The sequence below is a fragment of the Prunus persica genome, chromosome G2, assembly GCF_000346465.2.
Source record: "Prunus persica cultivar Lovell chromosome G2, Prunus_persica_NCBIv2, whole genome shotgun sequence".
In the NCBI taxonomy this organism is placed as follows: Eukaryota; Viridiplantae; Streptophyta; class Magnoliopsida; order Rosales; family Rosaceae; genus Prunus; species Prunus persica.
The window spans coordinates 25,183,807-25,211,746 of NC_034010.1; the positions used below are offsets into that span (position 1 = coordinate 25,183,807).

Below are 27,940 nucleotides of genomic sequence, written 5' to 3' on the forward strand. Positions count from 1 at the left end.
CTTGGTTAGGGTTGGTTGTTTTGGGTGGCATTTTCCTCCAAGTTTGGTAGAATGTCATTGGTTCCAATTTCCTCAGTTGATGAAAAGTGAAATAAAAGCTCCATATATTTGGATTGAGTGTAGGTAACCAGAAAACAATGAGCTTACAAGTAACACTTTATGGAACTTCTAAAAACAATGTTTTTAAGCCAGTGTTGTATAACTCAATTGGTTGAATTCTTTTAGTTTTATTTATGTGGGTAGAGATTCAAAACCTTATGAATTCAATGAATTTGTGTAAATCCCCTTCTCTAATTGCTTATATTAAAAAATAATTCTTATAATAATTTTTAAAAATTACATAAATGTTTCATAATAAAAGGGGAGCTTAAAACATTTGTAAATACCCAACTATTATAAAGGAATCGCCAATTGAATCATACCATAGTGAAAAAATGTATTTGATCTAAAATAATGGTCTCATATTCGAAACCCCTATGCGTTAGTATGTGTGACCAAAAAAAGCTATTACAAAGGAATCTTAAAATAGAAGTTTGGTATTTTTCCAGAGTGTGAAAACTGAATTTCCTAGTGGGTTTTTCACAGCGTTTTCCTCTTTAGTCTTTTTTTTCCCCCCCATAAAAAGAAGCTTTTTCCTTTCCCTTGGGGTGAGAGCAAAAGAGTTCTATAACGAAAAAAAGGAAAACATAAAAAATAAAAATAAAATGGTTAAATAAAAAAGTGGAAGCTCTTGACGAACCTTTGCTTGGAGGAAAGGGTAGGGAAGTTGCGCAACACGTCAAATTAAGATTCGATGGATACATCATACGATGCGAGTTGCGAGAGTACATAACACACGTGTCAAGCGAGTAGGGCAAGATGAAAGAGAGTGAGGTCGTCGGACCTAGTAGTCCATGGAAAAAATAAATTTAAAATAAATTTGAATGGAAACTCAGACCGCAATTATAGAAAAAAGCACAATCACAAACCCTAAGGCTGACAATTTAGGGAACAGTGGGAACCACACCTCCTTGGATTAGATTAGATTCTCTCTTTTTCTCTCCTTCTTTTCTTCTTCAATCAACAACCGCCTCCCTCCTCAATTTCCTAGAAGTTTCAGAGCTTGACCAAACTCCAAATTCCTTCTCCTTATTCCTCTTCTTCTGCGATCTTTGTGTTCTCTTGTTCTGATTTCATTTTTCGACTTTCGTCAACGCGTCTGTGATTTTGATTTCAGGTATTTCCTGGAATCTTCTGGAGTGTTTTCAATTTCACAAATTGTGTTTTGTTTCCGTCGATTTAACTAGATCTGATTGGTTTCATCGCCATCGGATTCGTCGGTGTGTTTTTGGCAATTGCTGGTTTTTAAGCGTTTGTGGATTGTAAAAATGTTTACTTGTGAAGCAGAAAACTTTCTTTTTAATGGATCATCCAAAGTTCTTTTTTTTTTTTTTTTGCTTGGAACGTTTTAAACCTCCTGGATTTGGTTTCGTGGGTTCATTTATTAAAACATAAACTGCCCAAAAACGGTCTGCTTTTCTGTTTAGGCTTTGGGAATTGATTGTATTTTGTGGGCTTGATTGAGGATTTAATTGGTGTCCACATGGTTGCTTAGTTTCTTAATTATACCTGAAAATGACCTTACAGTTGGAGAATTGATTGAATATTATGTTATGTTCAAGTTCAGTTTATATGTTCATCTTGGATGATTGCTTCTGTGCTTTTAATCTGGGACTTAGTCAAGGAAAAATATAATAAACTATTTTTTTTATTGTTTCGATTAACCGATCAGCCATGATGTGTTCTTTACTTGTCTTCAGATATGTGTGAATTGTTACAGTAGTCTATATCATATTTTCCTGATTAGTTTATGTCGTTGACTGAGAATTTATTGTGTTATCTTGGAGTTCATTGTAATTGTTTTGGGTTCTCTTGTTAAGGTCCTTAACTTTTTCTTGTGTGCAGGAGCTTCAAATTGGTTGAGTGTGTGATAGCTAGAAGATTCAGAGAAACCGCGTGGTCTTTGTAGCTAACTGAATTTGGTTTGTAGAAAATAGAAGTTTAGCTGCATATATCGTAGTGCAGTTGTTGAAATTGACTTCAGAATCACATCGAGGTCCTGCTAAATGCTATTGAATTTTATTTATAGACAGAAAGAAGGGTAATAATAAGCTTGCGAAATCTTGGAGTCATGCCTGTATCAGGAAATGAAGAGGTGTTTATTTCATTTTCCAAATTACTGCTAACTGAGATTAGAGTCTCGTACGAATTTATTGTTTTTCTGAATATTGATCAATTAAATCTTCTATTGGCAGACTGGGGTTAAACCCGTTATCCGGAAAACTAGTGATTATGTTGCAGGTGTTCCAATCAAGAAAAGGAGGTTTCCTATAATGAGGCCTCCTTCACCTCCTTCTGAAGAACCAACTTTGTTTCCTAAAACAGAAGAATCATCTTCCTTTCCTTCAAAAAATGATTCACTACAGAAGGAACAATCTAGCCCATCTCAAGGGTCGACTCTTTCATATGCTAGCATAACCAGTTCTGGATTTTCTGATACAACAAAGTATTCTGAATCTGATTATAGAAGAGGAAGGTCTGATGTTACAAATGTTAAGGTGGCCCGAGGCAATGATAATCTCTTTAGAGTCAAAGTTGAAGAACCAAGCCCCACAGTTCACTCGGGTTCTTTGGATGACATGCAGAGGAAAGGGAAGCCTGTGTTGGCTGATAATCCGGCTTCTCAGGTGACCTTAGGGAAAAGTGAGTTGACTTTAGCACCAAATGAAGCTCATGCGCGTAATTTGGGGAAGGAGATTATGCATAGCAAAAGTAAAGTAGAAATGAAGTGTAAAGAAGAAATTCCTGCTGTTGCTGAGAGTACTGAATTATCATTAGGTTTAAAGGAAAATCTTGTTCCAGCTTTGACAGGCCAAAACAGTGGCGGTGATGGGAGTCAGCGGAGTCAGGATAACTTGCCTATTTCACTGAATTTGTCTTTAAGCGAAGAAAAAAACAGCAGCCAGTGCAAAGGAAATGGTGAAGATTTGAATCTTGATGGGGCTGACAAGCGTGCATGGCGGGCAAACTGGGATTTGAATACACCAATGGATGCATGGACAGATTCTGTGAGTGATGCTTCTGAATGTGTTGACGGAATCAATGCAACGGGTGGGGCAGGTGATGCAAAGCAGTTGATTGGTTCAACTGGAATGGTTGGAGCCGGTGTCAATTCAGAAAAACAGACCGTTGTTGATAGTCAGAACAGAACTAATATCACCGTCTCATCCGCACTTGCTAGCCAGCAGTGTAATTCCAATGACACCCTTCTTTTACGGCTTAGTTCATCTTGCTCACAGTTGAATCAGTGTCAAAACACTTCTAGTGCATGCAGTAAATTGGATTTGGACATGGACAGGGTGATTTCTTCTACAAACTCGCCTAGATTGGCTGGGCCAGTTAGAACACTGAACACAGGTAATCGTAGAACTGTAAAATCAGAACCATTTGATGAGAGTGTCAAACTGGATGTTAACATAGCTAAATCCACTAGTACGGGATTTTTAGATAGTAATAGAGCAGGGAAACGTGCAGTTGTTGAGCAGTGCACTCTTGGAGCCGTTAAGTCTTCAAATATGAGCACCCAAAAGTTGGTTGATCCTAGATCCATAAAATCTGAACCAAGTATTGTGGATAATCAAGAAACCATAAATTCCATTGAAGGGACATCAGTTCATCTGGATAAGCATGTGACACAAGGTCTGGATAATTGTTCTAGTGACATGACGTTGCCTATGACTGCAGAGATGTCTTGCCTTTCTGGAAAGCCTTTGTGTTTAACAGAGTCCACAGGGAAGCCTTCTTGTTCAACAGAGTTGACTATGAGTAGGGATTTGACAAAGCATACAGGAAGCTTGAATGCAAAGGCACCTCAGGAAGCTTGTCAAAGCAAAGAGCAAATTGCTGTAACTCTGGGTCTTGACACTAAGGGAAACAGTATGAGAACTGAAGATGATAATGTTGACCGCGGTTATAAATTGAAGTTCATGAATGATCACCCCCTTGATTCACGTGGAAGTGGTGAGGATTCTTCCAGTGATGAGGAAAAGATAAATATCTCAGCAGATATGTTGGAAGATTCTTATGGTTCTGATTATGAATCAGATGGTAATCATGCTTTGGATACAGCTATTGATACAGAACAAGATGCTAAAGATGATGATTATGAAGACGGTGAGGTTCGAGATTCAATTGAGCAGACTGCGGTAGAGGAACTCATATGCAACGCAAGAGAAGCGGAACATGTTGATAATGGTGATTTTGATAATAACCAGACGGATTTTGTGGGACCTGTTAACAATGCTCATCCTACTTCATTTTATATTGAGGCTAAAGACAACAAAACAGATCAGCTTGCTGAAACAAGTAACAGTGATTATAAAGAATCTTTTGATGTAGTTCTTAATGATAAATCTGATAAGGGCTCTGATAAAGATGTGTGTTTGCAAGAAACATTGGCTGTTGAAAAGCTAACCAGAGGAGCTGGTGTGAAAGGGTCCATAAAGGATGTGGGAACAGAACCACTTGATCAATCAGGGAATGAGGATGCCCAGAAATGTCAGGATGGAGAGTTCTCCGAGCAAGTCACTAATGAAAGCCAAGGATATGATCATGGTACAGAGCTGGATGTTAATAAAACTGACCTGGCACCATTGAGTGATTCAAATTTGTCCAAAACATCTGGTAGTGGTGATAATGCTGCTAAGGATACCACTAATGGAGGACAACGGAGCAGGATCATAACTTTGCCTCGATCTTCAACTGTTTCTCCTAGTAAATCAAGATCTATTTCAGGACTACCATTGCCATCAAGAGTAGTTGGAAGAGAAATATTACCTGATGTAACACCGGAGGAAGATAAAATACATCCTAGAGGGAGGTGATTATTTTCCCCTGATTTTCTGTTTACTCTTTTGTTTGATTTTGAGCGTTATAGTTGTATCGTAACCTAATTCTTCCACCTTTGTCCCTTTTTCCAGAGGTGAACTGTATGTTGATAATGCCCACAGATTTTCAAGGGAGCGATACCAAGATCAATCACTGAGATATGCTAGATTGGGTTTTAGACGTGGTAGAGGGAGGATGAATAGTCGCGGTGATTGGGGTTCTGATCGTAACTTTGCTTCGGAGATTTATAATAATCAAACAAACTATCGTGTACCCAGACATAAATATGCACCTGATGTTTCTGATGCTGACCTTGAATATAACACTTATAATATGGGTTCAGATAGTGCATATGTTAGTACAGGTCGTGGAGGGAGGCAGATTCAAAATGATGGACCAATCAACCACCGTATACCCTCAAGGAGGCGATCTCCTGTTGGAACACATGCCATTCACATGGCTCGCAGAAATCCAAGAAATATTAGCCCAACTAGATGCATTGGTGAAGATGCTTCAAATTTGGTTGGAATGAGGCATAATGAGAAGTTTATGAGGAGTTTTCCTGATGATAATGCAGATCCCATGTTCACTCGTACCCAGTCTTCGTATGAGGGAATAGATGGTCAATTTGGACGAGGAAATCGGAACTTTTCTTTTGTCCAAAGAAGAGGGGTTCCTCGAGTTCGCTCAAAATCACCAATAAGGTCCAGGACTCGTTCTCCCGGTCCATGGTCTTCTCCTAGAAGAAGATCCCCAGATGGGTTTGGTGGGCCTGGAGAATTGACTCATCGAAGATCTCCACCAGTTTACAGGATGGAGAGGTTTAGATCCCCTGATGGCCCATGTTTTCCTGGTGAGATGGTTGTTAGAAGGAATCCGCCCAATGATTTGAGGGATATGGATTCTGGAAGGGACCATGGTCCTCCAAGGTCTGTCATTCCTAATAGAAGTCCTTCTGGCCGGGTTTTACTCAGAAACAGGAGATTTGATGTCATGGATCCTCGAGAAAGGCCAAACAATGATGACTACTTTGGGGGGCCTATGCATTCTGGTCGATTGCACGAGCTTGGTGCTGATGGAAATGGTGATGAGAGACGAAGGTTTGGTGAGAGACGTGGACCTGTCCGTTCATTTAGGCCTCCTTATAATGGTGCTGATGGCGAGACATTTCATCTTAATGCAAAGGATGGCCCTAGGCCTTTGAGGTTCTGCCCAGATGATAATACTGAGTTTCAAGAAAGAGGGAATTTGAGGGAAAGGGACTTTGACAGAAGGATTAAGAATCGGCCAGGAAATGCACCTAGAAGAATGAGAGGCATTGAGGACCAAGACGGAAATTACAGGCATGGTGGGCAGGCTTGGCACGATGGTGGGTTTGATGATATGTCACGGGTGAAGAGAAAAAGGTTTTGAATTTGGTTCTGCCATGACCTTGAATTTGGGATTGGTTGTTCCTGCGAAGAAGGTGGACCAGGACACAGATTAGTCACTTTACAGGTTAGTCTGGGACATTCTATTGGCTTTAAAGGCAAGTGGCCGTTCTGTGTGTGTCTAATGTTCTGAGGGCCTTTTTCCGGTTCCAAGTTTGGCTTATGATTCTATGTGGTCTTGGGACTGGTATCTGCCCTGTAAGTAGCTTGCATCTGGTACTATGGTGGTTAGTTCTTCATGAGGCTCATATTTGCCTGAATTTCATTAGCAAGTTTTGTACTGTCATAGGTCTTGGTTGTACATCATATCTCTTAAGGCCATTCTCTTTGAGTTGAGGCATTTAAATGCTTATACAGAGATTCTCCTTAAGTTTCTGAGTTACGTTTCTGCATTGGTTTGATACTTGGTGAGGCAGGGCAGGTACCCTACAAGGAACTGTCATGACTTTTAACTAGTATTTAGGCCATAAAGCTCCACTAGTAACTATGTTGCCTATTGCACTCCTTCATGTCCATCTTCCCATCGCATGAACAATTACTCTAATGTCATGCTCGGATATACTTAACCTCAGATGAGAAGCCTGTTGATACAGTTTGTTCCCTGGTGCTGAAAATTTTCATGAGGCCTTATTATGCGATCTGCCGTGATTGGCAGAGAAGTTCGGGGCTTGTACATGGTTTTAGTATAGAGCATCATATTGTTGGGAGGTTGTAATGATATGCAGAAATGCTGGAGACTGAATGTGTAGGAGAAGTTTGTTCTATTAGTTCTTATGTGCAAAGTCGGCAAGTTCTGGATCTGCTGTTAAGCTTTTTAGTGGTTTAGCTCTTGGACTTTTACCTCATAAAATGTTTATGGAGTCTTACAGAAGTTCATGGGTGAATAATGCTGTTCTGGAGTATATTTTCTGATGTGTTCTTTATTTTCTTGAATTGGGTAACTGACATGCTATAGTTGTAGTAGGAAATTTAGAAAGATGATATATTAATGGTCTACTTTCTTTACGTACTTCCTGGAGTTCCTGATGCGGGTGTGAGGTCTTTGTGCAATTTCTTCTGCAGAATCAAAACCCTGATGCATTACTGGTTTTACATTGTAAATGAGCAATATCCTCCGGAAAATCAGCTACATAATTGGTTACACTGATGAAGACAGTTCTCCCATGGCATTTGCTAACATTTGATTGCACTGAGAAAAATTGGGTTGCTTTTGACTTTGAACTTCTTGGATCTATTTTTAGAGTAGGTTGCACAGATGAAGTTGTTAGGGAGTTTCAAGACAAGTGCATAGTGATTGATGAAGCTAAGTACTGAAACATTGCTTTTGGTTGGGATGGTGTTGATGCTGAGCTAGAATTTTGCTTCTTATGGTGTTTGGTTTGTGCTACTTTCCTGATTTGGTCAGCAACAGGGTTGAAGTTGGATCCTGTTTACCTGTAAAATAACTGCCCTCTGCCTCCAAATTTAACCATAATAATAACAATAATTAAGATTTGGTCCATAATCTATAATACACAGCAAAACTATAACTTCTGGGTTGCAGATGATTTGAGAGGTAAAGCCGAGAGATGTCATGAGGGATTTGTTCCCTCATTGATTTTGTGCAAGATGACTGGTTTTGAAGTTTTCAAGATTTCCCAGTTTAAGTGGGGGAATTTTACTCTTTTCCCAAAGTGGGTGTTATGTTGATGGGCTCCACAGGGGAAATGAAAGAACTGTGGGCATAGAACCTGTAGCAGGTGCTGCATTTTCCTATTTGAGCTGGAACCCAGGGTACATAGAATATCATAAAATTACTAGATGTAGGAGTGAGAATCCAAGTCTTGGTAGGTCTTGCTTGTGTTTTAATGGCCATCATTGGCTTGATTGGTTGAAGCTTCATGGGAGAAAATGACAACCTTGCTTGGCCCTTTTTGGAGTTGTTGAATAATACGCACAGTAGGGCCCGTACTTTATTGGAAGTTAGCGGGAAATTTGGTTTAAAGGAGAAATTAGTCAAATGCAATATAAGTTTGACTTTTCACTTGATTTATTGTGAAGTATAAAGTGCTCAACCTATTAAAGCACATTGCGGTCTAATTAAATGAAGAAGCAGACCAAGATTATCAATGGAATAAAATAATAAAATATGGTGCAGAACATATAAGTATATTTAACTATTTATTCCTTTTATTGGAATATAATTAGGTTTTCAGTCGCCACTTTGTTGAAAGAGATTCTTACTTAAGATTGATCGAGCGAATTTGCTCCTGCACCCAAGATTTGAGATTAGAGTTAGAAACTTCAAACGTTTCTTCCCCTTTTGGGCTTTTCTATATCTCGAAAATAGCTTTTTGTTTCTTTGACATATGCAATATTTTAAATTACTCTAATGTAAAAGGAGAGGGATCGAACTTTGGTTTAAGGCGACTGTCGATTTATCTTGACCAACTTGCTTAACTCACATCTGGAAAAAAAAAAGAAAAAAAAAAGAGATTTTTCTTGGCCTCCAATAAGAATGAAATTGATATTTTTTTTTCAAGAGATAATGCAATTCAAATTAGTAAATTTAGGTTTTAGCCACAAAAAAACTTTCACTTTTGAAAAAAGCCCAATCTTTTTCAAAAAAGACAGAAAAATTTCTCAACTTTCAAATCAAAGACATGCAAATGTAAAGGATTCCTTAGGAAATTCAAAAATAAATAAGGACAATTTTATCCATTTTTATTTTTTTAAAATTTTTTTAATCCCGAATATGTGTTTCAAACTTTACACATTTGGGCTGTTATTTTCAATAATACGGCCCACTGTCCACTCAGTAAATTGTATTGATATTTGGAGGGAGGCCCTGTTAGAGGCCCATCGTAGACATAATTGGTGGTAGAGTAGAGGGCCTTGTTCTGTTATTCAATCTTTGTGTGCCCAAATTTGTCAAAGGGTGCTTCTAAATGCGCCCTATAATCTGATCACTCCAATCCAACTTCAAGTGCACTCCAGTTTGATCGTGTTGTTTGTGTTTGCACTTGCAGTTTGTCGGTTCATGTTCTTTTGTTCCATTCCAATTCCAAGCTTACGTCAATAAAAAAAAAGGGTACAAGCAACCAATTTAAATGCCAATGACACCTAAATCAAATGAAAAATAAACTTTTACTTGCAGATCAATGATCTCAGATTTAAATTTCGATAATACTTTGGCAATTAAAAAGTGATACACATTAATACTTCTTTAATTGAGAATTGACAGTCAAACAATATTTAACCCTATCTATTTATAATAATACTTATTAATTTGTAATGATACTTATTTTTAGTAATAAATGAGGTGACATTACTTGAGACCTTTTTTCTTTTTTGTGTTGGTCATAAGATGTACAACGAAGAGTTATATATGGTCATTGATCAATCCACAACCCAAACGTGAATCTCAGAAACAAAAGTAGAATATTAATTAAAAAGTTCGTTGCCTAATTATAATCGTATGGTATAAAAACAAAACTTTGTAAAAATATGATATGAGATCGGTGCGTGCATGCATTCAGCATCAAGCGCCCTACTCCTCAGCAAATTGTCCAATTAAAATTTGAATACGAGGCATTAAAATAACGAAAAATATATATAATTGGAGGGAAAATATAATCAAATGACCTTTTTTTTATAAAGATTATTGGATTTGTGATAATGTCTCATAATTTATATATAATGTAAAAGGTGGAGAACGTGAAATGTAAATAAAACAAAACAGTACAAAACAAGTAGGAAATGTACATTGAATTTTCTTATATTTTAGTAGTAACATAGGTCCCAAATGGTAATTTTAAAGGGATTTGTGATAAACGGCTCTGATTAAAAATAAAACAAATACAAAACAAGTAGGAAATGTGCATTGAAATTTTTTATATTTACCAGTAACAGCGGTGGTGGCAAATGGTAAATTTAAGGGGTAAGTTTGGGTAAATAAAAATAAGGAGAAAGAGCATCTACAGTTGCAAAAATAATTATCTTCGTCTACCGCCAAACACCAAGTCCCAAAACCCGCAAACACGACCCAAGAGACCCAACCTAGACCCCCGGTTGAAACTTCAACCCCAACCTCCTCCTCCTCCTCCTCCTCCTCCTCCTCTCTCTTTCTCATCCCTTTCAGAAATTTCATCCGCATATTTCTGTCGCTGTTCTCGCCAATCTGACTCTAGTTTTTATTAATTTTCCTGCTTTTTATAAATTTCGTACATACTATTTGGTGCAATACTTAGGTTTAATAGTGAAAATTCTTTTTTTCTGTTTTTGGTTGTTCTTGTTCTTCGTTGTTGTTGATCTCAATCTATTTTCTGGGTTTTCCTATACCCTGTTTGCCTTCGATTCCATCAATCAGCTTTCGCATAAGTCAAACTGCGTTTCAAGGTTGACACAGTGATGTTTGTTTGAAGGTATGGAGCTGAGGATCGATTTTCATTAGCAGTCAATTAGGGTTTTATAGCTTATTATTGAAATTTTGACATCTCATTTTTGGTTTTTTGGTTTTTTTAATATTTTGGTTTTGTTATGTAGCAGGATGTTAAAGAAATGATGAACCAAGGAGGTAATACTGAGACCGTTGCTCCACTGGACCCCAATTCTCTTGAGGTAATTACTAATACACCAACTTGTTCTCTTTTATGCCTTTTGTATTGAATTCTGTTTAACAGTACGATCTTCCATTTATGCTTTGTTTTAGTGTTAGAGGTTTGCTTTGACGAGAACAGCTTTGGTGGCCATATAGAATGTGTTTGAACTTTGATTTTGCATTTAATCTCTATGCATACGCAGGCATATGGTAGTTTAGTTGTAAAAGACTAACTTTTTTTTAGTTTAGGTCAAACGGTTATCTGGGTGCTATTATCTTGAGCAAGAAATTATCATACCAAGTGGCCTACGTTGCCTGCCTACATTATCTTGTTGTCTCTGATTTCGCATCTGTTATATCCCATTTGTTTTACTCGATATGTCAACAACATTTATGATAGCCATTTTTAGTTCTTTTGGACTTTGTTTAGATTTTTCTTATATATTAGTATTAGTTGAATAATGTCTCTTGGATATTAACATGGATTAACAGGGTTTTGCATTTATTTGTGTTTTAGAATCGCTATATTGTTAACGCAAGCCAAGGACAGACACCTTCATATCCTCCCTCAACAACTGGTTCAGAAGCCTCATCATGGACCATTCATAGGGTGGATAATAGCTCCACAGATAATGGGACTCATTCTCATTCAACTTATCAATATGATCAGCATCCACAGCCACCTGGGAGTAGTTCATCGAGTTTGGGAACAGTAAATACACCACAAGACTACAATACCTATGCTTCATACCAAAATTCTGCGGATCCATATGGTTATGGAAGCACAGGATTCCAAGGTTACTATAACAACTATCAGCAGCAATCCAACACTTCCTACCCACAGCCCGTAGGAGCATATCAAAATACAGGTGCTCCTTATCAGCCTCTTTCCTCATTTCAGAATACAGGGTCTTATGCTGGGTCTGCAAGTTATTCAAGCACTTACTACAATCCTGCTGATTATCAGACAGCTGGAGGTTACTCAAGTAGCGGTTACAATAATCAGACCACTGCTTGGAATGGCGGAAATTATGCAAATTATACCTCTAATCAGTATGCACAGTATGCTCCAGATACCAGTGCTGCATATAGTTCTGGTACTGCGACTTCCACTTCACAAAATTACCAGCAACACTACAAGCAATGGTCAGATTATTACAGTCAAACAGAAGTCAGCTGTGCTCCTGGGACTGAGAACATTTCTGTTACTAGTACACCCAATGTGGGATGTCCGGTTCCAGGTGTTACCACTGGGTATCAAACCTCAGACATCCAGCTACCACCACCACCTCCGTACGCTCCTTCTTGGAGGCCAGAACCCAGTCCACCTGAATTGCCATCAGTGCAGGTTTGAATTTCCTTTCGTGGAGGGGTTTTAGGAAAAGTTACATGCCCTCATATGATTACTCTTCTTGATACGGTGTATTGTTCATTTCTAATAATGATCCATGCCCTAGTTTCCATATCATTAAAGTTGTCATTATTGAGTGATATTGTCTTCAAGATTATTGCTGGTGCAAAGGTAGTTATACTTTCAGATTCTGTATTACAGCCTTAGCGTGCATCATGGCATGTGTAACTTTTACTGCCCCCCTCCCCCTTTCATTTTTAGTCTTATATCTTTGTTCTTTATCATCACTTTAGAACTTACAATTAATACTGTAATTGTTTTAAACCAACCATTATATAGATTTCCATGATGTTCTTGACCACTACAGTTGATGGTTGTATCTGATATTATTGATCTGATCGCAAATTCAAATCTCTCTTCTATAATCATGACTATGCTTTTGAAATATGTTTAGTTAGTTAATTATTGTTGTCATTTTTGGTTTCTCAGTCTGGTGCTCATGATGGTTACTGGAATCATGGGGCTCCTACTTCTCAATCTCAAATTCACCACAGTAGTCCTATGCAACCACACTTTCAAAAGCCTTTGGATCAGAAAACTTCTTATGATAGCTTTCTGGATCAACAGAAAAGTGCATTTTCCCAAGCACCCAACATGCAGTATCCTGCTTCCCAGCAGGTGCCCCATGTGTCCAATACTTACCAGCCACCCTCACAATCTGTACCATCCCATGCGTCTCATACTTACCAATCACCCTCACAACCTGTTCCATCCCATGCGTCTCATAGCTACCAATCAACCTCACAACCTGTTCCATCCCATGCGTCTCATAGCTATCAATCACCTTCACAACCTGTTCCATCCCATGCGTCTCATAGCTACCAATCACCCTCACAACCTGTTCCATCCCATGCGTCTCATAGTTACCAATCACATTCACAACCTGCTCCATCTGTAGATACACGAAGAGTAAATAAGCTGCAGATTCCAACAAACCCTAGAATCACTTCAAATCTGAACTTGGGTTTACCAAAAACTGAGAAAGATAGCTCTATAACCACATCAGCAGCAAAACCTGCTTATATCAGTGTTTCACTGCCAAAGCCGGTTGACAAGGTGACATCCAGTTGTACTGCTGATTCTCTACTTAAGGTATGTCTTTTGCTTTGATGATTGTGTTTCCTTTCTAAATATCAAGATTTAGTGAGTTTCTTGCCAGATTGACTAGTAAATACATACAAACTTAATGTTATTCAAAAAGGCAAGCAAAGCTTCCGTGGTCATTGCTTGCAATCTTTTCATTCAGAAAGATGTTACGAGTAGGTACTGTGAAATTTGTGCTCCTTTTAAAAGTGTTCTTGCTAGGTTGCAAGCGTGTTATGTCATATACCTTGCATGGTTCTTAAATTATAGCATAAGATAAATTGGGTTTTCCTGCTACAAACTTTTTGCAAATGCAAGCATGTGCAAGATTCTCACTCAAAAGAAAATAAAAAATGGTATAGTGATGGAGCAGCATATAGTGCCACCACAAAAAATAATTATTGAAATAGGCAGATGGCTTTGAAATGTGTGCTCTTGTAAAGTGAAAAGTGGAGAGGGTTTAGGGTTTGGGGGAAATCCTGTTCTAGTAATGTTATAGATGAAAGGACCTTTTGTTTCCTCTAATACTTTTCAGTTGAAGAGTACTTTTTCAAACATAGAAATAACATGAGATGAACCTACACCTCTAAATACGAAGGATGATTTAACCCTAAAGCCATCTGTAATTTTTCAGGGCTTGCATTATGATATGGTTTGATAGTAATAAAATAAAATGTCATTCCTTCTCTTAAAGTGCCAAGAACTGATGCAAAATCTAGCAAACATATACATTTTAGCTATGTAAGGGCTTAACTGTGGTTGCGGTTGATCATTGAGTTTTAAACCCTTGGTGTTGTTTAGGTGTAGTACATGTCTTTAGCATCTTAATTCATTTTGAATATAGAATTATTTTGCATTGCTATAAGGATGAGTTTTTGGAGATTGCTTGTCATATGCTACCAACAGGGTTATCGATGATGTGTTTTCACTATTTTTGGAGCTATGTGTGTCTCTGTTCTCTCCTCCTCGAGTTCATGACTTAATAATCTATGCTGTAGCCAATGATGTGTTATTTATTATATATATAATTTTCATTTTCAGCCTGGTATGTTTCCTAAGTCACTGCGTGGTTATGTCGAGAGGGCTTTGGCTCGCTGTAAAGATGATACACAAATGGCTGCTTGTCAGTCTGTCATGAAGGAGGTAAACCGAATCAGTTAGAATTTATTCTTTGGCAAATGTAAAATCATACATGTTCATGACCTCTTGTCCCTTCTTTGGCATGAGTTGCCTGATTTTTGGCTTTTAATTGTAACCACCCTTAGTAACTGTTATCTAATATGTAGTGACGAATATAAACACCATTATACATATCAAGCGTGCAAAGTTTTTGAGTCTTAAGCTCTCTGCAAGATGTAACGTTTTTCTATGAACCTAAACTTTTCCTGCCACATAATATTTTTATATGAAGCACACATGCCTATGAACATCATTTTCCCATCAATTTCCAGATTGCTTTCATTTGATGGTAGAAATTAGTGCAATGTTTATGAATCAAGGAACCATTTTGCTTTTGAGCATCTGTATGTCTGGAAATTTTTTGTTGCAATTTGAGAGGCAGATGCACATTCTGGCGTGCTGCTGAAACTCTATGTTAGTTTCATGGACATGATACATGCAATAGTTTATTTTCTCTATACGTATGTGTTTTTGGATAGGATGCATATGGTATGTAAAGGTCCTTAATTTTCTTTTCAGATTATCACCAAGGCAACAGCTGATGGTACACTTTACACACGAGACTGGGATACTGAGCCTCTTTTCCCACTGCCAAATGAAGATACTGTTAATAAAGAGTACCTCTCTCTCTCTCTCTCTCTCTCTCTCTGTGTTAATGTGAAGCTCACAATGCATTTATCCACCTTGAACTTATTTACTCTATAATTGCTGGACCTTTATTTCCAGTTAAGTACTTTTCAACTGTATCTCGAGTATGCACAAAGATATTTTAAAGTTTGGTGATAAACAGACTGTATGGCCCTTCAAATGGTGGTGGGGGAAACTCGTTTAGAGATACAAAATTCTTATATGAACAAGTAGTTTATGAATATTTTGATAACCACTGTATCAGAAGTGATCAGCCCATTAGTCAGATTTGGTTTGTTGTTTTGTCACATTTTCTCACCTACTCTGTCCTAGTGCGTTGATTAATTTAATTTTACAAATGATTGTTAGTTCTGGTTACATGATACATTTGTTACACGGTTGAAGTTGTAAGGTTTCAGGTCCCAATTTATTGAACATTGACCCGCTCTTGTTGTGCAGCAGTTTACAGTCTTCAAACCTTGTTTCGTCATTGCCAAAGTACAATAGAAGTCCGAGTAGACGATCCAGGAGTAGATGGGAACCTCTACCAGAGGAGAAGCCAGTTGAGAAACCAGCATCTGTCAATAATGATAGTTTAAAATTTTCATGGGTACATGTCATTAATAAGGAAAGAAAGGTAATTATTTTTTCTTCCTTTCCTTTTTATTCATTCTTGGAAAGGACCAATTGTCTTACTATAGATGTATATTTTATTTATAATTTTAGTATCTGAAATATACATAATCTATGCATAATACTTGATTAGCTTAGAGTTATATAATTTGTGTTCACACATGCAGCCATGGATGGGGAGTGCTGGGGTCAAGGGTGATAATACAAGTAATGGAAAGTTTGCTTCACTGGAGCAGAAAACTGCAAGTAAGATGACCCAGAAGCCATTTAAGAAGCAGCGTCTTTCTGATGGTGTAAGTACTGCTGAGAATGGTGATGCATCTAGTGATAGTGATAGGGAAGAAAGTTTAACAGCATATTACGCTGGAGCAATGGCCCTTGCGGACTCACCTGAGGAAAGAAAGAGACGTGAAAGTCGCTCTAGGCGTTTTGAAAGAGTGCAAGGACATCGAGCACAAAATAATCACTTCAAACCGAAAAAGGCTGGTGGCGGAAACTTGTATACCAGAAGGGCTAATGCCTTAGTGCTCAGCAAAAATTTTGAAGATGGTGGCAGCAGGGCTGTTGAGGACATTGACTGGGATTCTCTTACTGTTAAGGGGACTTGCCAGGAAATTGAGAAACGTTATTTGCGCCTCACTTCTGCACCTGATCCTGCGACTGTAAGATCTATATTTCACACCCTTTTCTTTTATGAACTGTCTGAGGTGAATAAATTAAATGAACTGGTGGGTTTCCATGTGTGATATAATTAATCGGCTAAGGAATCCTTTCTACCTGACAGGTAAGGCCGGAGGATGTTCTTGAAAAAGCTCTGCTTATGGTACAAAGTTCCCAAAAGAATTACCTTTATAAATGTGACCAGTTGAAGTCCATTCGTCAGGATTTGACTGTCCAACGAATTCGCAATCACCTAACAGTGAAGGTACATTTGATATCTATTGGTCTCTTCTTATTTTTTATCATATGGGGCTCTAGTTTATCTACCCTTCCTGTGCTGACCAACTATCCTATTTTTCAAACGGACTGTTGACTACTTTAAAAAACTCAGCTAAGCCTTTTTCAGCTAATTAGAGTCAGGTGCATTAATCCCCTCTTATATCTAACCTTAATGCCATATGCTTTCTTTAGATCCTAATATCACATTGTTTGTCAAACGTGGCTTCATCTATTGACAATATATAATTTTAAATTTTTTGTTTTTTGTTTTAATTTTTTAATTTTTAATTCTCTTACTGTAGACACTTTCTTTTGTCCCACAACTACCGACATACAATCTTTTCAGAGTCATGTTCACATCAGTTTATGTCATTCATTCCACCTAATATCATGTTCAGGTATATGAAACCCATGCTCGCTTATCATTGGAAGTCGGGGATCTGCCGGAGTATAATCAGGTTGGTGACCTTACTGTGGTTGAAAATAAACACTTTATGGCAAGAATCAACGACTAAGAAGATGACTATGGAAGACTATAATAACTACCTTGACAAGGGAGGTTTTGGGACTTGTCTAAGAGAACCAATAAATTTGATTAGTTTGACTTCAATACTGTCTTTATAACTGTTTTGGTTTACTTATGGCGATATGAATGAACTGATCCAATAGAATTACAAATTGATTTACCTTTTCTTAGGGAAAAAACAAATAAAGATAACTGAATTAAAAAGAACAAATACTGCTATTGAATAATTCAATTTTTAAAGCTATTTATTTTCTCATAAGCTGAAGTGTCAAATAATCGACCTTCATGTGGTTTCAGTGCCAGTCACAGTTGAAATCTCTCTATGCTGAAGGTATTGAGGGATGTCATATGGAGTTTTCTGCATACAACTTACTTTGCGTTATCCTTCACTCAAATAATAACAGAGATCTTGTATCATCAATGGCAAGGTCAGTAAAACTCAAAGAAAAGTGACTTTTCTTCGTATGGAGATTATGTGTTGGCTCATTACTAGAAATATATTAAGTGTTTCTTTTTTGTTTGTTAAAGTTCCACAAAAACTTGTCATGAGGGGGGAGTTCATCCCATCGGCATGATAATTTTAATGTTTAGCTTATGAAAGATGCGCATTTGGCAGATCTTGGGAAACAAAAAGTTACAAAATTATTTGGATGTCATGGATGTTCGGAATGGTTGTCTTTTACTTGTCTACCAGCAACGTTATTTTATTTTTGAAGTACTAACTACACATGCATGTGTGCATGATGCCCACACTCTTGCACTAGGTCACACTATGCATGTCCTATATTTCCTTAACTCTGGGGGATACAAGCTCATGGCTGTTTTGAAATTTGAGCAATTAATGAATGGGTACCTGATTTATGATACAGTTAGTAATGGATACTCTGTGGCCAAAAAAAGGAAAAAATAAAAAGAATAAGGAATACTCAAATTCAATTCATATGTGATGAAATATAGGACATGACTTTGAAATATAATGCTAAATGATGTTTAATAAGCTGAGCTAAAGTGATATTTCCCCTTTCAGTTTTTCAGATAATGTAAGATGACTTTGAAATATAATGTTAAATGTTGTTGAATTTAGCTTGTCAGCTGAAGCAAAAAGGGATGAAGCTGTTAAACATGCTCTTGCAGTTCGTGCAGCTGTGACTTCAGGGAATTATGTTATGTTCTTCAGGCTCTACAAGACAGCTTCTAACCTGAGCCCCTGCCTTATGGGTGGGCATCTCATATGAAACTATTTTTATTTAGGAATGTGAAAGGATAAAATGAAAGGATCATTTCACATTATTTCTCTCCTTTCTGCAGATCTTTATGTTGAAAAGATGCGGTATAAGGCAGTGAGCTGCATGTGTCGATCATATCGACCTACGATACCTGTTTCTTATGTTGCTCAAATCCTGGGATTTACCACCATTGCACCTGCAAATGAGGGAAGTGAGGAGAAGGATTCAGAGGGATTGGATGAATGCATTGAATGGTTGAAAGTGCATGGTGCATGCCTTATTGCAGATAACAACGGAGAAATGCAGATCGATACTAAGGTAGGTTTCAATTACACCATTTTTTTTGCCACATGGATGTAGATATTTGTAGTCCTAAATATCTTTTATGGAATTGAGTTTGAAACAAAGTATGCTAAAGACATTAACGTACGGTTGAACCTACGGTCCTTTGCATGAAGACAAGATGGCATGAAGCATTAGCAGTTGGATGCTTAGTTTTAGCTGTAACAATTACAGTAGGTATTTTGTATTTAGACAGTATTTTCACCAAATGAGTTTGTTTGATGTGCAGCCAACGTCTTCAAGTCTTTACATGCCAGAGACCGATGCGGTGTCCCACGGAGACGCGAATCTCGCTGTTAATGATTTTTTGACACGGACACCTTTATAGCCAATTTGTATGTACCGAAATTTTATTCTAGTTGAGAGCAGTTGAAGATGAAGATCATGCTCTGCCTTCACAATCTAAAATGCGCAACAAAGAGTGGGCATCCCAGACCGATTGGGCATTTGGGGTTCCCCTGTAACTTTAGAGAAAATAGATCACTGAATGAAAAAGAATCCGAATTTCCCCAGAAATATGCCCGTTTTGGGGCTTAGGCCAGTAGTTAGTATCAAATTTTCGTTCTTTCTTTCGGGGTGATGATAGAAGAATATGGTAAATATACTAGAGAAAGAAGAATAAGAAAATTTTAAAGTTTTAAAGTTTTCTTCTTGTATCCAAAGATTATTCTCCAGTTATCTTCTTAGATTAATCAATGCTTTATTATTTTTTTAAAGATTATTTCTGCCTTGAGAAATTTCATCTCTGAAGAACACTGACACAGTGTGTTACCAGTGTAACTAATCCGTGTCATAACATATGTGAATTTGTAACACCAAGTGGTGGTTTAGTGTTACAAATGAAAGGTTAATTTGTTTAATTTTGAAGGAGTGAAGTAATCTTATATTCAAAGGTTAAATTACAGAATGGGTTACACACTATTTTTGACCCAAAAAAGATGGCATTACAAAAATAAAAATTAAACACTTTTTGTTTAATTAAAAAAATAACTTAATCACATATGATTAATTTGCTTAATCAAAGATTCAATCTTTAGGCGGCGGAGAGGACTGAGGCCACACACTGACCTTCTCCTTCTCATACTTTATATAGACAGCTGCAACCGCCGCCACGAAATACACCTGAATCAGCACAACTGACGGCGTATGATATTTCAGCACACTCTTCCCCGTCGCCAGCTCCACCAGCAGTAACGCCGTTAACCCCAGAGTCGCGATTCGACCATTCACCCTTTCGCTGTACGGACTGAACCCGAAATCCACCTTCAACCCGCCCGACGCCGGCTCCTTAAGCGGCACCGGTGGAAGGTACAAGTTGGACCCGGATGAGGATCCGGACCCGCTTTTCGACTTCTTGGTCTTCCGGAGCTCCGCTTTCTTGCCGGTTCCGCTGCGGTAGCGGAGTCGGACTTGGCTCAGCTTGCTGTCGAAGTCATCCGGGTCGGACCCAGATTCGGACGAGGGCTCGGAGGGCGGTGTTTCGGAGTCGGTGGCTCGGGAGGTGAAGGAAAGGAGGGGTTTGGGCTCGTGGGATTTGGTTGATGAAGACGCAAGTGGGAATGGGTTCGAGAGTTGCAGAGACGATGGTGGCATTGTCGCCATTTTTGCTGCTTATACTTCTGCTTCTGCAGCTCTCTCTGCTTTCTGTTTGGATAAGCTAATCTCTCTTGGATATTGCTTTTTTTATGTATTTTAGAAAGAAAAAAAAGAATCTTTAATTTCTGACCTTTTAAATCTTTTAGATTTTATTAATATTTTTTTGGGACCTCTAATTTGGTGCCCCGGGGAGGCGGGCACCACTCGGGCTAGTCTTGGGGTTAGGTGATATATGGGCCAATTACCAACCCAATAACCACGATGGGTTTATGCACAAGTCGATGGGGTTTATGCACAAGTCAAGTCACGAATTTAGGGTCCAAAAAAGGTTGAATTATATATTAATGAGATTAATTATTCAATAATCACTTGGCTAATTTCAAAATGGCTCGTCAAGGGTAATGTTTTATTGCCAAATTTGTGTTACCAGACAAATGCTTATATTCATAGATTGTGAATCTGAATAACATATTCAACCTGATCAATGATTCAGATTCACAGTCTGACAACATAAGCATCTTACGTTGCCAAACAATCTGTAAAAGTCTTCCTTTAGAGACACTGAGTTGGTTTAAACCAATAGGGGTCTTATTTCAAGTCAAACCCACCTCTATATGATACCTAGCTAGAGAGTTGGCTTAATGATTTAGGTAGTAGTTAGCATCCCCCATAGGCTATAAATACATGAAACGTACTAACCTAGCTAATTAAGACCTATAGTCAAGTTACCCTTGGATAACGTCGTTCACTATCACATTTTCTTTTTTGTTAAGTTTTTTGTGTGGAAAATGTGAACCTAACGAAGTTGGACTATTTATTTACCCATTTCCTTAATTATGTGGATTTTACTTTTAACAACAACCAGGATGCCACAAGAGGGCATGCATGCAATGTTTTTGCCTTAACAACTAAGCATTAATCTGAGCTGCTGATGTCGAAAACAAACAAGTAGTAATTAAGTTCACATGGATTAAGATGTATATCGAATATGCAGGATGCCACAAGAGGGTATGCATGCAATGTTTTAAAAGTCCGAACGTGTTTTGCACATATATATATATATATATATAGACGGGGACATTAGATTTCATGATTCTTTTGTTAGTTTTTATCTATTTTTGCGAGAGAGTTGTATATTTATGATAACACATTTGCTGGGCTACCGGCAGCCTGGCGGCTTGCGAGACGACTATTGGTCGACCAGTGCCCATGTTCATCCATTGTGTTATGTCCGTTTCTTTACACCCGATTACCAGAAGAACACATCGAGCTTAATTTTGTGTGTCTGTTTGTGTATGGCATACGTACTTGTAAATTAAAGAAAGAATTGCATTCATTTGCGAATTGCAATCATGAAGGAAATACACTGGGATTGAAAACTATTAGTTTGTCGGTATAGGAAAGATTTAATTAGTGATTTTGACACGACAGAAATCAACATGTGCGCTTTAGTTATTTGAATCAACAAATCTTTGGATGTCATTCTCTTCCATGTCCTAATCCCAAATTTTGTCTCATAATAATGGATGGTGTAAATAGGAAGAAGAATATGGAGAGGGACAAAAAAACAACAAATCACAATAGTTAGCCTTCTTCTAGAACACTTAGAGTGACTCTTCAACTCTTGGGATACTTTTGTAGGACCGATTCCGTCTTGTATTTCACTAATCCAAATCGTCTATTTTGTAGATATTCATTCAAAACTCATATTTACAAGAAAATCACTTGAATCCGTTAAATTATTAAAATTTAAGTACTTTCTTGTGTTTGCAAACCAATAAATATAACGTGCACAATTTGCAACCAAGTTGATTAGTGTTCTTCTAATAACGTGCACAATTTGCAACCAAGTTGATTAGTGTTCTTCTAATACTTTTCTTGTGTTTTATCCCACTGTTTCACACTTAATTGCAGCACTCAATCCCCAAACCTACTCGTAGTAAAAGCATGAGATGAATGCGGCACATTTTATTTAAAGTAAATTAAATGAAAAGGTATAAATTTGGCAAGCAATTTATTCTCTTACTATAAATTTATATCAATACCCAAACCTACTAGCTAGATGAGCTGAAGGTCCTGAACTTTTTTTAAACACTATCCAGCAGCTACTTCTTCTTACTAGCAAATTACACAATATTTTAGTTTTAATGACCCGTACATGTTTCAGGTCAAGGTGTTGCTACTTGCTATATATCTGAATGCAAATATATTCGATCATTTTATGGTTTTGAATAACATATATTCAGCTGTATTGGTGGGTCGGCTGAAAACTATTGTTATTTAATTGGGAGGTTGCCGTTTTTGAAGAACTGTATTGGTTGAAAAACTTTCTTGTAACCGGGATTCCACTGTTTTGCTATTTCGGCCAATTAGACAATATTGACAGGTGAAAAAGTTATTTCGCTTGTCATTACGCTATTCGCAGGAATAACGAAAAGTGTTATTTCCATTGCATGAAAGTCTCTCTCATATATTGGGGAGGTAATACCAAATTAAACCCTGTAACGTGACAAGTGAAAGGAGAGCCATACGATTAACAAAGCAGTCCCCAGGCTGAAAGGCAAAGTATACATCAGTGATGGGTGCCCCAAGTTTTCAGCCTCACGAAAGTTATGTGTCAAGCAAGCGCAATTAATTAGTAGTTGATAATAAAGGTACCAGCAACAGAAAAGAGCAAGCCATATAAATGAAGTAGACGACGAGCCAGCAGAGGCTGCCTGCCAGAGACCATACTAAACTCTTCTTGGCCAATGGCCAAGGCCTGTTGTTTTGATCTCAATGTGTGGCTCCCAGTTATTTTGAAAGAGACTTGCAGAAAATTTAACTCCCCAACACCCAATATTAATGATTCAATGCACTAGTATATATATATGCCAATTATATTATAATATATATGGCAATGCAATTAATTCTACCCATAACACTATATCACAGCACAAGCAATTAGCAAACACGAACTTTTTCAAGTTGACTAGAGTCGATGTGCTCTTTATTTTACACCTGAGTTCGAAACACCTATTATGACATTATATATAATAACTAGAGCCAACGAAAAATGGCTAAATTGATGAGCTGATGAATTTGGTTTGTGTGATTTTGGGAAGAAAGAAGATACATATGCTTGATTGAGTGTGGTGTTGGGTGAACCAATTAACCCCTATATATGTCTTCTTCTGGTTTTGGTTCTTTCCGGGAATAAGCTATCACTATGTGTCGATGAGATGTTCGTTTTGGTGTTTTGTGGGTTTTTGTTGTTACATGCATATATGCTTGTTTGCTTTTTTGACTTTAAACTCTAAATCATGTATGAACAATGAGAGACATATCACTCCAAGAAACTACAAAATCATACGCAAAATAAAATTCTAAAATCAGTTACAATCACTTTTGGAGATATTTGTCCAACAAAAAAAATCACTATTGGAAGAGATAAGCTCTAAAAGAATTGATAACAGGTACAAAGAGGTTGATCTAAAAGTGAAACATATTATTTATTAGTTGTCGCGAGTAATACTTACGTATATAATATGTAACAGTTGTACAATAATATGCATGAAACCAAATTAACATGGTCCTTCAAAATCAACGTAATTCGAATTTAAGAAATAATATTTGGAAATAATAAAAAAGGATTAAAATTGCCACAAGAATTTCACAGTTTCACAGAGAAAGACCAGTCAACAACAAGAACCACCTCGCTCCCGCGCCAAACAGCTAGCTAGACAGAGCTTCTGCTATGCATGGAATATCTACCTCTTTACTCTCTGTTTTTTTTTTCTTATTTTTTTACGTTTATTTTTCTTTCTGGGTTTACCTCCTCTTGTTCTTGCTACCGAGCAACAAGGAAAAGTAAAACAAAATCCTGAACAAGAAACCCCAAGCCACAGTCACGTAAAGGCAATTCCACTTACTCAAATCCGTCACCCCTTGCTGCTTCAAAATATCCGTCCCCGTCGTCAGGCACGTCGAGCTTGTGATCCTCGTCCCCAAAGTCTGGCTCATGCTCTCCAGCAGCTTCAACTTCATTGCCGACGGGACTGACGCGAGCGGTGTGTTGTCGAAAATCTGGACTCCCCTCACGAAGCACTTGGTGGCGTCCTGAAACTCGTTCTGCAACACGCCCTCGTACGGGTACTTCACCAGCGACATGTAGTGGAACCAAATCCAGTAGGCCGGAATTCGGTCCCGCGTGATGAAGAAGCCGCTGAAGAGCAGAAAGTAGGCCAAGATTGCCACGACGATCGTGTAGCCGAGCATCACGTGCGGGACCACGCCGGAGAGGAAAGTGACGAAAGAGCTCCCGGCCCAAAACGACGCGAAGATTATCAGGAAGTAGAACAAGAAGCCGGAGAGCCCGCCGTCCAGCCCCACAGCCCAAAACGTCAGCGCTGAGAATGCAATTGACAGAAACACCAGCGACGGCAGCGCCACTAGGGAGTGGGAGAGGACGTAGGAGGATCGCCGGTACGCGTTGTAGGCAGTTTCGCGCATGAAGATGTAGCGTTCTTGGAGGAAAACGGGAAGGGCGTCGGCGCAGGTGTAGAAGGTGGTGGACATGGCGAAGGCGATGAAGCCGAGCCGCTCCTGGACGCCTTTGGGGGAATTGTCGAGGTTCCAGAATATGGTGGCTAAGATGAAGCCGGTGACCATCACGGCGCCGAGCCTGATGCCAAAAAGCTCCGGCATTCTTCTGGCGTTTTTCATCGAACGCTTAGAGAGCACCGCCATTTCGATCCAGAACGGGTTCGCGAATGTGGGGACCATCGAGTTCGGGCTCGGGTCGTTGTTGGTGGCTCCGGATACCAGCTTCCCTCTGGAAATGCTCGCGCTGATCGCTTCCTGGAGCGAGACGGAGTGTCGTGGCTCGCAGGCGATTTGGCACGACGTGTTGTTGTCGGAGTGTTTCATGCTTTGCCAGGTTCTATTGAACTCCACTAGGCTTTTAGTGCCGCCGGGTGAGCCTTCGAGTTCCCGGATCAAATCGAGCGCGAACTCGGTCCGGTTCTCGGATTCGGGTATCGGGTGCCCGAACTCGGCGAAGTACGAAGGCAAGGTCGTAGGTGACCCACTGTAAACGGTTTGGCCCCGAGACAGGAAGAGCAACCGGTCCAGGAGCCCCAGGATCCGATAACTCGGCTGGTGTACGGACATCACGACAATGCTTCCGCTCTGAGCAATTCTCTGGAGGACCTTCACCACCATGAAGGCGCTGGTGGAGTCGAGGCCTGAAGTCGGCTCGTCGAGGAAGAGAACGATCGGATCGTGGATGATGTCGATTCCGATTGAGACACGGCGTCGTTCTCCGCCGGAGACTCCGCGGTGTCCTTCGTCGCCTATGATCGTCTTCGCGGCGTTCCGGAGGCCGAGCTGGTCGATGAGAGCCTGGACGCGGGCTTTCTTCTTGGATTTGGAGAGCGTGCGAGGGAGGCGGAACTCGGCGGCGAACATGAGCGTCTCTTCGACTGTGAGCATCGGGAAGAGGAGATCGTCTTGCATGACATAAGCAGAAATGACCTTCAGAAGCCGCGATTCCAAGACCTCGCCGTTTAAGCTCACGGTTCCTTTCAAGCTTCCCTTCGCGATCCGATTCGCCAGAGCGTCGATAAGCGTCGACTTGCCCGACCCGCTCGCGCCGAGAACCGCGAGTATCTCGCCTTCCCGAGCTTCTCCAGAGATGTCGTTGAGCAGCGTCTTCGTTCTCGTGAACAGGCTCTCTCCGCCGACCGGCTCCGACTCCGTGGCTGCTCCGAGACGGCTTCTCCCGCCGGAGAACATCCCCGATAAGCTGAACTTCCGGCGAACCTTGACGCTGTATGTCAAATTAGTGAACGAGAGCACGAACGGCAAGGAGCGAGGCTCGATGCTGTCGTCGGAGAGGTCGAGGGCGTGGTGCGCCGGAGTCTCACCTCCATCACCAGTAGCTTCCTTGCGGACGTCACCGACGTGCTTGAGGAGCTGGCCGAGTGAGGGAGAAGCGCCGTGGGAGGCGCGTGATAAATCATCAAGCTCCATTGTAGTGAAGAACGGCGATATTTGATTGTCTGCTACACGAGACGACATTCGTATAGCTTCCTCTCCAAGCCTCCAGATATTTATAGCGCTGGAGGTGCAGAGAGAAAAATAGGGAGAGTGGGGTTAACTAACGGCGTGTTTGGGATGGGCTTAAATTCTTCGAAAATGCGTTAAGAGATAGACGAGGCCTTTGCTTTTGCTTAGCGCAGTGGTACGGCCTCTCAGGTCTCTCTCTCTCTCTCTCTCTCTCTCTCTCTCTCTCTCTCTCTCTCAGTGTGTGTGACGCGAAGGAGGTGCTTGTTTGGCTGTTGCTTTATGGTTTTATGGCTGATAGTTTTTCAATATATAGAAATATAACCAACCATAATGGGTGAGGCGTGTGTGGGGTTTCAACTTACTTTACTGTTATTTTTTTTGGTATAATTTTATGTCTACTAATTTTTTTTCTTCTACTGTTTTAAAGGGGGAGGTGAGAGAGAGGTGACCTACAACGCCTAATCCCATCTCCATACGACTTCTCTTCTCATGAACAACAGCCGGGTGGACACGTGGGAGATCAAGGCTGGTGACACGTGGTTTAATGTGTTTTCTGTTAGTAATTTTTCAGGGTTTTATTAATCTTGTTTGACAGTTTTTTGGGGTCCATGAAAATTAGGTTGGGTGTTGATCAAAATGTGCGTAAGCAAGTAAGCTGCATGTTGATGGTGATGCCTTTCGTCCAAAATTTATAATTTGAGGTGTCTTGAGGGCTACTGCCATTTTTTAGCTGCCCACTTTATGTTTAGTAGGTTAAGCTATCCAGTCAGATAAACTTCCCCATTAAGCCAGTTACAATTTATGAGGTGTGGTTGGGCTGGAAGGTTACTGTTTCAGCCAACTTCTTCTGTATAAACCAGTACAATTGTGGGGGCACATGTGTAACAATGGTACAACTCAATTACCAATTTTCATCTTCCTTCTCTTTAAATCAATTTACTTTTCCATCATTTTGGGGGTTAATTAATCATGATTTAAAGAAGCGGTTAAGAGCAGTTACCCCTACACCATCCGAGATCCTAAATTCAATTTTCCCCTCTCCCAATATCGATTGTATGGTGCTAACTTTTAACTTTAGATTTCTTTCTAGAGGCATTTGTTTTGGATTGATTCAAAACCCTTTAAAGGGAGAGTTTCTTAAGTCCAAAGAGATGCGCACACACTTTGCATTATGGTTATGTAGTGACTAATGCATGATACATATGACTCCAAAATAAAAATCCAAGTCCACCAAATTATGGAATAGTATACAACACACTTTAGCCGATTTTCTCAAGGATCTTACCTAAAAGTGTAAACTTGGGAAAGCAATGATGAAATGAACGAACCATATAAAGCAAATTGCATCACTTCACCGTTTTTAAAGGAGACAAGAAAATTGAAAAAAGGAAGGAC

At 39.3% G+C, this 27,940-nt stretch overlaps 4 protein-coding genes across 7 annotated transcripts; 2 read left to right on the forward strand and 2 right to left on the reverse strand.

Moving 5' to 3' along the window:
- Positions 954–7,860, forward strand: LOC18787245. The gene is made up of 4 exons (XM_020558425.1): positions 954–1,216; positions 1,945–2,194; positions 2,295–4,918; positions 5,019–7,860. Exons 2-4 carry the CDS (start codon positions 2,171–2,173, stop codon positions 6,337–6,339), a joined length of 3,969 nt encoding a protein of 1,322 aa, XP_020414014.1. The 5' UTR covers positions 954–1,216; positions 1,945–2,170; the 3' UTR covers positions 6,340–7,860.
- Positions 10,311–19,622, forward strand: LOC18785444 (SAC3 family protein A). 4 transcript variants are annotated; one of them, XM_020556917.1, is made up of 14 exons: positions 10,319–10,759; positions 10,881–10,955; positions 11,453–12,283; positions 12,776–13,438; positions 14,471–14,572; positions 15,128–15,225; positions 15,695–15,872; positions 16,036–16,530; positions 16,653–16,793; positions 17,206–17,265; positions 17,631–17,761; positions 18,418–18,551; positions 18,642–18,877; positions 19,131–19,622. In XM_020556917.1, exons 2-14 carry the CDS (start codon positions 10,896–10,898, stop codon positions 19,227–19,229), a joined length of 3,228 nt encoding a protein of 1,075 aa, XP_020412506.1. In that variant the 5' UTR covers positions 10,319–10,759; positions 10,881–10,895; the 3' UTR covers positions 19,230–19,622. The 4 variants fall into 4 exon arrangements, with proteins under 4 accessions (XP_020412508.1, XP_020412506.1, XP_020412505.1 ...); XM_020556916.1 differs by having other exon boundaries at positions 10,320–10,759; positions 10,884–10,955; XM_020556918.1 differs by having other exon boundaries at positions 10,320–10,759; positions 10,884–10,955; positions 15,698–15,872.
- Positions 19,757–20,612, reverse strand: LOC18786823. The gene has a single exon (XM_007218403.2). It carries the CDS (start codon positions 20,501–20,503, stop codon positions 19,928–19,930), a length of 576 nt encoding a protein of 191 aa, XP_007218465.1. The 5' UTR covers positions 20,504–20,612; the 3' UTR covers positions 19,757–19,927.
- On the reverse strand, positions 23,964–27,290 carry LOC18785049 (ABC transporter G family member 6). Its single transcript, XM_007219494.2, has one exon. The coding sequence runs from the start codon at positions 26,555–26,557 to the stop codon at positions 24,308–24,310; it is 2,250 nt and encodes a 749-aa protein (XP_007219556.1). The 5' UTR covers positions 26,558–27,290; the 3' UTR covers positions 23,964–24,307.

Bases quoted from the DNA above. Each gene is read 5' to 3' on its own strand.
- LOC18787245 (XM_020558425.1), top strand. From the start codon at position 2,171: ATGCCTGTATCAGGAAATGAAGAG. The intron at 2,195-2,294 runs GTGTTTATTTCA...TTCTATTGGCAG, and splicing joins CTGTATCAGGAAATGAAGAG to ACTGGGGTTAAACCCGTTAT. The intron at 4,919-5,018 runs GTGATTATTTTC...CCCTTTTTCCAG, and splicing joins AAAATACATCCTAGAGGGAG to AGGTGAACTGTATGTTGATA.
- LOC18785444 (XM_020556917.1), top strand. From the start codon at position 10,896: ATGATGAACCAAGGAGGTAATACTGAGACCGTTGCTCCACTGGACCCC. The intron at 14,573-15,127 runs GTAAACCGAATC...TTTTCTTTTCAG, and splicing joins GTCAGTCTGTCATGAAGGAG to ATTATCACCAAGGCAACAGC. The intron at 17,266-17,630 runs GTTGGTGACCTT...ATGTGGTTTCAG, and splicing joins ATCTGCCGGAGTATAATCAG to TGCCAGTCACAGTTGAAATC.
- LOC18786823 (XM_007218403.2), bottom strand. From the start codon at position 20,503: ATGGCGACAATGCCACCATCGTCTCTGCAACTCTCGAACCCATTCCCA.
- LOC18785049 (XM_007219494.2), bottom strand. From the start codon at position 26,557: ATGTCGTCTCGTGTAGCAGACAATCAAATATCGCCGTTCTTCACTACA.